The sequence below is a fragment of the Festucalex cinctus genome, chromosome 7, assembly GCF_051991245.1.
Source record: "Festucalex cinctus isolate MCC-2025b chromosome 7, RoL_Fcin_1.0, whole genome shotgun sequence".
Classification (NCBI taxonomy): domain Eukaryota; kingdom Metazoa; phylum Chordata; class Actinopteri; order Syngnathiformes; family Syngnathidae; genus Festucalex; species Festucalex cinctus.
Window position 1 is genome coordinate 21,024,382 of NC_135417.1, and position 12,172 is coordinate 21,036,553.

Here is a 12,172-nt window from a genome sequence, read left to right on the forward strand (position 1 = left end):
TGAAAAATAAAAAAACGAACAAAAAAAGAATGTGCAAATCATTGTATTCTGTTTTTATTTATTTATTTATTTATTTATGTATTTATTTATTTATTTATCCCAACTTAATTGGAATTGTGTGTATTATGATGCCATAATGTATCGGCTGTTTCATTGTTCTGTAGTAGTGTTAATTTTGTCAGCCATTTTTAAATTTTGTCTCAGTGTTTTAGTCCAATTTCAGTCAGGCTTGTTAGTTTTTATCACAGTTAGTCAACTTCATCCATGTTTTTATTTTGTCCAGTGGTGTCAAAGTCCGGTCCTCGAGGGCCTGAGTCGTGCATGTTTTAGAAGCTTCCCACATTCAACATAGATGATTCATATTTAAGCTCATGAGCAAGCTCTGCAGGAGCCTGATAATTATCCTAATCATTGAATCAGGTGTGTTGTAGAGAGTGGAGAAACCTCGAAAACATGCAGGACTCTGGCCCTCGAGGACCAGATCTTGACATATGTGATTCAGTCCATTTTTAGTCTACTATAAATCTAGCAAATCTCGTCTTTATTTTAGTCTAAGAAAACGTAATTTTATTTGTCTAGCTTTAGTCAGGGCGGTACGGTGGATGACTGGTTAGCACGTCCACCTCCCAGTTCTGAGAGCTCAGGTTCAAGTCCAGGCTCCGGCCTTCCTGGATGGAGTTTGCATGTTCTCCCCGCGCCCGCGTGGGTCTTCTCCGGGTACTCGGGTCTCCTCCCACATTCCAAAGACATGCATGGCAGGTTAATTGGCGCTCCAAATTGTCCTTAGGTGTGCTTGTGTGTGGATGGAATTTCGTCTGTGTGTGCCTTGCGATTGGCTGGCAACCAGTTCAGGGTGTACCCCTTCTGCAGCCCATAGCCAGCTGAGATAGGCTCCAGCACCCCCGCGACCCTTGTGAGGAATAAGCGGTCAAGAAAATGGATGGATGGATAGTTTTAGTCAGGACAACCATTTTACCCCTGTACATACATTTTCTTTCTCAGCAGATTATGTTTAACCTTTTCAGATCTAAAACTATTTCAAATAAAAATTTCTCTCATCCATTTGATGAAAACACACAATTGCAGTGGTTAACATGGCTCCATGCTATGAGCTAGTACGTTAGACAGCATTAGTTCACAGATGTAGTAACATTATTGTTGGAATGTTATAGCCGTTGGATTAATATTACTTTGTAACTATAATTTACTTTTTTTTTTTTTTTTTACTTTCACCATGAATCCACCTCCTGTCTGTCCCATGAGTTTGTGCATGTTGCACTTGCTAGCTGCAGATTTGAAAGGGGGGGTGTCACTGTGTGTCACGGACGTGACAAATTTTACAAAATCATATATTTGTCTCGTTTGTCTTCATGAACTAAAATGTCCACAGATTTTATTTTAGTCCAGTTAAGTGAAATACATTTTCCCCTCGCCTTCATTAGTCAATAAAAATGCATACTGATTTAGTCCCAGTTATTGTTCATTAATAAGGGTTTTAGTCTAGTCTAGTCTAGTCTAGTTTTAGTCCGGTGAAAAATGTGTGTTGACGAAATTATTCTTGAGTTTTCGTTGACGAAATGAACAGTATTGTGTAGAAGGTATTACCTTATAGGTATATTTGATCTTCTGCTCTCACCTGATTGTCTGTGCCCACGTCAAGCAGGACAGGCAGGCACTGCTGTGGGGGGACGCCTCCACAGGCTGTGTAGAGGGCCAGTTTGCCTACTGGAATTCCCATCCCATTGCAGCCAAGGTCTCCCAGGCCCAAGATCCTCTCACCATCAGTCACGCAAACAGCCTGTCAACAATCAAAATATTGGTACTTGCATTTATCTATCGTTCTAGTCATGATCTGTGTGTTCAATTGATTTTTGGTTTTGGTTAGTTTAGTTTTTTGAAGAGCCAACATGCGGGCGATGGCGCGACCTGCTTGGAGAAGGAGCTGGCCGGAAGATGAAGTCCGACCCAATACAAGACAACTCATTTCCTGACCTTTTGCACTTCACGTGACAGTGACAATTGAATTAAGAAACAACAACAACACGACTGCATCAGAGGGTCTAACATGGCTCATTCTTGTCCCCCGCTCTACTGAAATGTAAGAGGTGGTTTCTGTTCTGTGTGAGTAGTGGAATGTCAGTCATGAAGCAAATGCCCTTCTGTTGACAGCTATGAACAGGTGGTTAATGTTATAGGTGTATTTGGCATACCAGGAATAGCTGCTGATTTCATCATTTTGCTTGAAACAAACATTATGAGTTTATGACTGACGTGCACAACAGCTATTAAAAATGACTACAGTATTTCAGTCATAAATTTATGGATAATGCTGATGTTGCTTTTAACAATGCACTAGTCAATTATCCAAGCATTTTATATACTGTTTATGCTGTTTCACTTTTGAATGATTATGATGTTGAATCAACTCAACTCAACTTTATTTATAAAGCGCTTTAAGAACAGGCGTTGCTGTATACAAAGTGCTGTACATAAACATCAGTTTTGCAGTAAACAAGAACAAAGCAAACATTTTGAATAGGGGTGTGAATTGCTTAGTACCTGACGATTCGATTCGTATCACGATTCACAGGTCACGATTCGATACGATACCGATTAATCCCGATACGAATTTGTAAGTCGATTGTTGCGATTTTTTTTCATTCAAATTTAGAAAATACTAATCAGTAAGCTTGTAGAGTGTAAGATTTATATGAAAATGTATTATTTATTTATCTGAAATAGAGGTTGTAATCTGTTTCATGTTTGAACAGCATTAAAATAAAATATTAAGGCTTAATGTTCCGTTCATATAACATTCTTCCATGCTCAAGGTGTGAATCCTAACCCGAAGTCAGACGTTTTGTGGAATATTTTTCCATTAAAAATGGAAGTTTAAAAATCGATTCACACACACACACACACACACAAAAAAAGGCAATGATGATAAGACGTTGAATCGGTAAGACTACCGAATGAACAATTCTGAGCTCTTAAAAAAAAAAAAAAAAAAAAAAAAAAAAAAAAAAACGATTTTTTTTTTATTGAATCGATTCGAGAATCGTGCGATGTAGTATCGCGATATATCGCCGAATCAATTTTTTTTTAACACCCCTAATTTTGAAGAAATCAGAGAGAATAAAGAAAGCTATTTGTATGCAGAACTAGATTAAGTGCAATTTCTGGAGAAATTGCGTGGGAATGCTGAAAGCTGAATGCTAAGATTTGAATGCATGTGGAATGCTTATGAAGCCAATTAAGAGATAAATTATAACCTCCTGGTTACTGGACAATGTGCTTTACCAACTGTGCCACGTGGAAAGAGATACTTAGAAAAAGTTCAATGTCTGTCCCATTGAAAATTAATGGGGAAAAGTTTATATTAAATGTTAAATTGTGCAATTACTGTTAGTAATGTGGAATCAGACGATATATACCCCGGAAGGCGTGAATTTTTGAAGCTAGTTGAAATTTGAACAATGTAAATTGGAAGTATTATGTGGGAGTTGTTACGCGGCAAAAAGTGTGGAGGATAAAAAACGCAGTAACATATGTGGGAATGCTTCAGCAATGGAAATCAAAGATGAGCAAATTCCCACCTGACAGTAAATGGCACAGTTTTAGTGATGCATTACCTTGACGTCTTTCTCTGGCCAATTCCGTAGTATTGATGCAATGTGGCCACGGTCATGGACAGTGATAAACAAACCCCTGGAATACAGAATTAATAAGGAATCAAAACACTTGCTGATATGTTTGATTTGATAATTTTACAAGCAGAAAAAAAATTAAAAAAAATAAAATCCTTCCATCCGCTTTAACTGCAACCATTCAAAGAAGCAGATGGTCATTAAAATGGTTATCATTTTGTGAGCAACAATAAAACAACTCAATATAACTTTGAAAGTGCGTATATATGAATTTAAAGAAAAACTGGTTAACATTAATATAGAGGTTAAGATGTTATTGCTTTTGAGCCTTGAGTTCATATAGCATGATTACAGTATACAAAATATTGATGGCATTTTGGTGTGATTTATTGTTGAGCCAATTGCCCTGGGCCACTGCGAGGAGTTTACTTTGGACCCAAACCTGCCAAAATATTCATTCAACCCCATCGCCCCAAACAGCCCATCCGCTGCCCCCACGCTCCTACCATACACCCCACCTGATTCCATTCCCTACTGGTTGGCATCACCGTCCTCTGCTGCGAGACAATCCCAGGATAAAGAGATCAAGTCTGTGTGTGGGGTCCAGCTATAGCGTGTTTTCTTCCCAGGAAGCCCATCTGTTAATAGTATGGGATATCTCATCCATGTGGCAGCAATAATAAAAATGTCGCCATTTGTAATACTCTTCTTCAATGCCAGAAAAAGTACACAGTAGGAAATGTCAAATACAAGAAGTGAAAAAAAAAGTTGTCATATGACTTTAAGAGATATATGACATGAAGAAATGTGTCCCATAAAAGTGATTTGGCATCTTAGGGGTGAGGAAAGATACACTGTGAATACATTTTTCCACCTACTGCAACAAAATAATTGAACAAAGAAAACACAGCATGCTATTCTGGTTTCTTTTAGTTTAAATATATAGGTATTGTATTTCCTTAGCATCAGTTCAAGACACTTATCCAAGGCCACAATATTCATTTTCAACTGGACTTGTACTAATTTGTTGCCACCCACCCACTATATTGCATTAGTCGTCGTAGATCTGAAAACCTGGATGCAGTCTCTACTTATCAATCAATATTAATGTGGTTAAATTATGGACTCTAGACAGGTGAAAATGACATTTTCTGCTTCCTAATAACTCTTCCACAATATGATCTTGAAAACCTGTCATGATGTGGATGAGGGTGGACCCAAGGTCAAGTGGACACAGACGGGAAACGGGATTGAAGAACCAAAAGGGAAACTTTATTGAAATGAGTTTGGATAGGTGAGGGGACGAGGACATGACCTGGCATGACTGGACTGGGTGAGAGGACGAAGACAGCACACACTTGGCATGACATGGACTGACTTTGTTGGACTGACTTGGACAGACGTGAACGGACTTGTGAGAACGTGGATAGACTTGACAGGACAGACTTGGCAGGATGTGGACAGATGCGGACAGACGTGGACAGACTTGGCAGGACGAGAGAGAGACACTTGGCTTGGAGGTGAGACACGGCTTGGAAATGTGGAGAAGACAGCTGGACAACGTGGGGAAGACTAAGACAAGGGAAACTTGACGGTGGCTAGGGGATACAAAACTGGACAAAAGACATCATAAACACCCAAAACCAAACCAAAGCTCAACCCCCCCAAAACTGAAACATGACAAAACCACCCATGCCATGTAGGCAGTGTTCAAACAGTCTCGGGCAGTCACACAATTAAGCACACTTATGTGACTTAAATGATTGTATACCGCTTGTCTGACTTGTGAGTGACAAGTTACATCCTGGGCTGGGCGCCAGCCAGTCCCAGATTATGATAAGTCACATTTACATCAAGTTTTGTTGGATTCTCTCAGACTGAAAACTGAAAAACACATTTGAATTGAATTGCAAAGCTAATTAGCTTGTTTACCAAATGTCTTGTTAAAGTTACCTGGTTGTGTATCAACATAATGAAACTTTTGGTTCTCTATGCCAGTTCAAAAGACACACAACACAGTAACAGTCATACATAAAACACGACAAATGCACATTACACAACATACACGTTAATAAAACCATACACTATTTCAGGATTTCTGTTTGCTGCAAACAGGACATGAATCGTTGCCAGACTATAGTAAGGACTGTGAGGAGCTTAACCATCAGCGAGATGGAAAATGTGGTCCCACAATATGACAGTTGCGAAGCAACTGTATGGGATGATCAAAGCAGACAAGCAAAGAGGCGGGAATGCCCTAATCGCTGTCAGACAATGTTAACGATAACATTTCAGGTGACATACCCCTCCTCATCCATTTCTCATTTTCTGGCTGAACTCATGACATTTGACCCTGACAAAGTAGAGCAACAGGGGCTGTTTTTTAAAAGAACGTAACTCTTGGCAAAAGTTACAAGGGAAACAAAGAGGTGAAATTGAATACATGACATCAGGAGTCACTGTCTTTTAAATCCATCATCACAGTGTTAAAAAGTGCTATTCTCTACAGGGCAATATTTTTTTTGCTGTAAGAAAATCTGATAGAATCAAGGGAGATGTGTGTGACTTGAAAACCATTTGTCATACACCCGGAAAGAGAGTGTGAACAAAGAGGATGAGATTACACATTTGTGTGTGCATTGTTGTGAAATGAAGTCATTGGAGCCTGTCTAAACTTCACCAAAGAAAATATTTACAAGGAGTTTAGAGAGGTACGTGTTTATTGCTATTAAATCACTTAAGTAGTGCATAACAACTTTGAAGATATATATAGAAACAGAACATTTAGCAACTGCTTTACTTCAAACAGTAAAAACATTAAAGCAATCGATTTACTTCAGTCACTTTGCAGCAGGCTGTTTGAACTTGGTTTGTATTTCACATTTAGCTCATTCACTGCCAGCCATTTGAGAAAATTTCAAAATATTTAATACCCATGTGATATTACGTTCAATAATTATATATAAACCGAATCTACCAAATAACAGAATAGACTCCCTACATTTTGTCCCGTCCCGTTCTTTTATAATTGACAGTAGAAAAATGTAGGTTTGCCAAAATACAGCCATTTCTCCCATGGACTCTGAAACTGTGTTTATTTCCTATAAAATGGGGCAATGATGTCATCTACCGGTGGTTGGGCATCAGTAAAGTTGTTTCCAAGTTTGATATTTACTGTGGAGCATAGTCAGATTAGCCCCCATTTATCTCCGCTCTAAAAAATACAATTGACAAGTATACTTGTCAAAGGCAGTGAATGAGTTAGGGTGCTCGGAGTGGATATTTTGTTATCATAAACCTGTTTTAAATAACATTATGTTAAGGAAGTGCCCAATTAACTACAATTGGGTTAAGAGTAAAACTTCATAGTAGGAATGGGCGAGTACCGATACCAGGTATCGCTATGGGGCTAATAACAGGCCTTAATTCAAGATATCAGTACTTGTGACTGACACGACGTGGAAAGGTAGGACTCAGACGCAAGGAGAGCGTAGGCCACAAAGGCAGCAGTTTTATTTGCTCCAAACAGCAATCTCCTCTCAAGCTGAGAGGAGAAGGGCCACTCAAAAAATGGAGAACTAAAAACGCTCCACTGGGGGGATAAACAGGCTCAGGGCACAGGGGGTAACTCAAGGAGCTCCGCTGGGAAGTAAAAAGCACAAAAACAAGGCAAAGTAATAGACTCGAGGACTGTGGAACGCTTCTGTGCACTGACGTGACACTTCGGCAAACTGAGGGAGGAGGCTGATGGCTTTTATTGCTGGGGATAATTAGTGGCAGGTGGAGACAATCATGGGCGGAGACCGGTAATGAGTGGACAGCAGGAAGGGCAAGTGACCTGGGGTGAAACGGGAGTTATAATTTTCAAAGTAAACAGGAAATGTTTATACAAAATAAAAGCATGAGCCGTCAGGTCGGTGGCGGAGTGACAGTGACTAGTGTTGTTCCGATACCGTTTTTTGGCCCTTGATACCGATACCGATACGCAGCTTTGCAGTATCAGCCGATACCATACCGATACCTGAGTTGTTTTTTTTTCTTCCCCTCAACATGAAAAAGCTGTCCATTGGTTCAGAGCATTCAAGGGCCAATAGAATATCTTAGATTGGCATTTAGTATCAGTGAATGTCGTGCACGAGCAAGACACAAGATGCTGCATCCAAAATCCTATATTAGTGTTGGAATTAATGGTATTGGCATGTTACTTGTGAGTACTCACCGATACCGATAACACTTTTTTTTTTTTTAATGCAGTATCGGCACCTCTGCCGATACCAGTATCGGTATTGGAACAACACTACTTGTGACGGACATCTATCTATTCCCTCGACTTTCTAGTTCCTCATCATAAAATGGCCACAAGAGGGTGGGCAAACCGATGCCTTGAGATACCGATACCTGGCATTTGTACGCAGCCATCCCTAAGTGGTATTGGCATTTGACATCGGTATTGGTAATTATTCATTGGTTGAGTAGTGAAGTACAATGACTCCACTAAAATTGTATTATTATTTTTTTGCGCTAGATTATTCTGTACATGAGTTTGGGGTTCCCCATTGTAGTCATCTAAGACTTTGTATTTTTAGTCAATTTATTGTTTGCTGGTCAAAAGTTTTTGTCAGACAGCTGCTGGTGAAATCGCAGCGCTGGATAGCTATTGCCTCATTTTCTAGATGAAAGGACGACCACAAAGCAATGAGCTGCCATGTCTGGTTTTCCTGTAAGCGTGGCGAGAACAGAGAGGGAAAAGAAAACAACCTGATGACATGAAATAGCGCTGCTGCTGACCTGCAGCCCGACACAAAAACCCAATGCAGAGACTATGGAAAAGCTGCTTCACACTGTGACCCCAAACACTTTGAGCCTTATCAGGAAGACGGCCTCCAGGCTTTGACCCGTGTCCAGACTAAACACAACCACTCACCAATCTTCAGCCTCAACGCTTTACCTTAATCTTTATCATTAGTGAGCCACATAAGGTTGAGCTGACACAATGAAGACTTAGCCTGGGACAATAATGAAGAGGTCAAGATCATACACTTGAGATTTTTGGTCTCCTTTGAACCCTGAAAAAAGGTTTGATTCGTGTGACAACATGTTTCATATTTAATGACTATGAAGTTGGGTGGGAAATTAAGCTTTTTCTTTCTACACATCCAAACATCCGAAATGAAACAAATCCAACATATATCCTACAAATGAAAGAAGACATATGCATTAAGAAGTATATTGGCTGCAAAGACAACACAGTAATGCACATACTGCTTTTCTTCAGGTGGACCAAACTGCTGATTTAGGCAAGATGGACAGAATTATGAACTGATCCAAATACCACACAAAAAGAATTTGACTGAAAAACATAAGCATCTGTTCAAAAGTAAAGAGGAATTTCACCCTTCAGCACGACAGTGACCCAACGCATATACAGTAACCAAATAACACATTCATAGCACTGACACAGAAGAAGGATAAAAACCTTGCCAGAGTCCGCCGGCTCTGAATCCAATTAAAACTGTGGGGAACACCTGAAGAGTGCTGTGCACAAGACATGCCCTCACAGACTGACAAATTTGTAACGGGAATATGGCTAACTTATAATTCGACTTATAACCTGAGGTGCTAAGTTACACAGTAAATTCTATAGATTAAATTTGACTCTATTTAGAGTGGGACCAAATAGACTCAGTTTTAGAGTAATATTTATATTTGGAAGAGAGTAAAGAATGGATAAAAAAAAAAAAAGAAAGAAAAAAGTCACTTACTGGTTGAGGAATGAACTCACGACCTTCAGCTTGGGTGATTGCCACGCCACCACCTGAACTATGCCCTCCTACTGTTTGCTTATATCCAAGAGGAGACCAAATGCACTCCGTGTTACGAAGATTCCATCTGACACGAGCAATGTACTAACACACAGCTACGTGGTTCTGGGAGTAGATCGACTGTGTCCCAAGCTGAAGGTCATAAACTTGTTCCTCAACCCTTGAGTGACTTTTATTTTGTTTTCAAATCTCTATTTTACTCTCTTCCAAGTGTAAATATTACTCTAAAATTAAGTCTATTTGGTCCCACTCTAAATAGAGTCAAATTTACTATACAGAATTTACCGTGTCGGAACAAACACAGGGAAACACAGGGTCTTTATATACAAAAACACAAATTAACAACAGAGAGCAGTGCTGGCCTTGAACAGAGGTGCCCAAGTCCGGTCCTCGTAAGCCCCTATCTATCCTGTTTTCCATGTGTCCCTCCTTCAACGCAGCTGCATCCAATGATTAGCTCATCAGCAAACTTTGCAGAAGCCTGCAAAACGATCCTGATCATTAATCAGGTGTGTTAGTGGGGAGAAACATGGAAAACGGGCTGGATCAGAGCACTCAAAGACAAGACTTGGGCACCCTTAGAAGAAAACACTTGACGGAGAAAACTTCACCAAGAACCTTGTGAGGACTGGATGCAGAACTCAAAAGTACAAAGTAACAATAGCAAACGGGACTGGATGCAGAAAACATGAAAGACAGCTTGCATGGAAGAAAGCTCAACGTGCTCACAGAAAAGCTCAGCTTATGAACCTCAACATACTGACAAAGTATCAATCAGTAACTCTCAATAGGGCAATACTATACTGTATAACAGAATAAAGGCTTATATGATAAAAATAAGCATGACTAGTCAAACTAAGAGTGACTAATATAGCAACATAGCAACTGACCACATCATGATTAGGGACATAATAACTGCATAAGTTAACTTCAAGTCAACATCATAACAAGATGACCAAGTCCTGATCCAATAACCCAACCCAAAACACAGTCATAAATGACTACTGAAATTTTATAAATATACAATATAATAAGTCAAAAGCTAAGGAATATTACAAATGTATCTTTTTAGTCAAAAACCACCATCAAGCCAAACAATTGGATAAACTTGAAAATCAATTAAGAGAGTGTTCTTTTTATAGAGCAGAATAAGAAATTATTCTTTGGACAACAATTGGGGTCAAGATATATTGTTAATGAAGGTAATTGCAGTAGCCACAAACCAGCTGGTGTTGTCATTGGGCCAAGAAAACTGGTAATTGAACTGCAATGAGGCAAGCCACATGAAGACAAATGCACACAAATGACCATTGTACTTTCCTCACTGTTCTTCAAGCTGTGGTCACTTGCACAGTATGAAGCGCGGAATTAAAAAAAATTGCATGATGAGAACGACCTTGTGTAGTTCTTCCAAACCTGTTTGGAGTACCACTCCAAAATTAACACATGAGATTTGTCTGCCAGACCCGCTGCTGGGATGCTGGAATTCATATTATAGTTGGAAGGTTGAAAGGGTAGCCACAGGGTAAGAAGCATTTTCTTTCCAGTAACACATTTCACAGGTAATGTAATTTGTTTTCACGAGAACACATTCAAGTGACCGCAAATAACATTGTTGGAATGCAATAAAGAACCACATTTTACTATGTGCCATAATTTGCAACTCATAATTGTGTTTTGACTGCCTCTTCGGACTGTGGTCTGATTCACTGGATGTTTAGAATTTTACAGCTGTTAAGTTCCAAATACATAAACTCAACAACTTTGGTCACACAAATCACCGTAATTAGTTTTAAGTCCTGTACAACAGTCCCGTCTGAGTTTATAGGAGACCAAAGTGATGGTCAAAGCTGGTTTGTCTGTGAATCACCTGTTGCATTGAAGGCATTTATTTGTTTTCAATTAATGTGCAAGTCACAAAACCCACTTTACGTTTTGTTCAAAGAGGTTCCCAATCTTTTTTCTTTTTTTTTTGGTCTTGTCTTTGTTGTTTGCGAGATCCTGTCTCATAGAGGATCACACAGGGTCACCAACATTTTTGAAGCTAAGGGCTAATTCTTGACTGCTGATAAGGACGAAGGGCTACCAGTTTGATACACTCTTCTTGACTGTTTGGCACACAATTTGAACAGATTATTCTTCCATTCTCATGCAAGATTCTCGAGCACCCTTCCTTGGATTGATAACTGTTGCGCAACTTTACATGTCCAGGTCCTAGACCCCTTACCAAGTCAACAGAGACTGCACTGCACTTGTTATTGAACAGTGTTCCTGCTGGTCAGTTTTGTTTTGTTTTTCTGGAACTTTCACACCGAAAATGAAAAGTCATGATCAATGACTACTGTGGTTTGTTTTGCATGCATTTACCTGCAACAAGACCAACTTTCATGTAAATCAGAAATGGTAGATGTAAAAAAGACAGGCAGCTGCACTGACACATTACTTAGCAACTGAAATGTCACCAACATCCAAATCTTGGTTGGGCTGTTAGTCCTGGAGATCTAGTGTACTGGCCTCTCAGTTTGGTTATTCTGTAAGTTCTGGTCTGAGTTCACTTTTGGAAGTGCTCCTTGTCAAAATTATGGTCAAGCAAAATATGAGACAATGTTTTTAAACTAACTTCCAGAAGAATAGAAAAGTGCTGGTCCATCCATTCATTCTTACAAACTGTGTTTTCTGACTCAACTTAAACTTTTTAACAAG

General features: G+C 39.4%; 1 protein-coding gene across 2 annotated transcripts in view; it reads right to left on the reverse strand.

The window, feature by feature from the left end:
• The window catches only part of me1 (malic enzyme 1, NADP(+)-dependent, cytosolic), a 70,949-nt gene that overhangs the window by 23,567 nt on the left and 35,210 nt on the right, over nucleotides 1–12,172 (reverse strand). For both annotated transcript variants that reach the window (XR_013284427.1, XM_077528047.1), the window contains exons 4-5: nucleotides 3,633–3,708; nucleotides 1,637–1,798 (exon numbers count right to left, since the gene is read on the reverse strand). Coding sequence is in view for 1 of the 2 variants with exons in the window: in XM_077528047.1 (XP_077384173.1) it covers nucleotides 1,637–1,798; nucleotides 3,633–3,708 (238 nt within the window). In the remaining variant the exon portion in view is untranslated. The remainder of the gene's footprint in view (nucleotides 1–1,636; nucleotides 1,799–3,632; nucleotides 3,709–12,172) is intronic.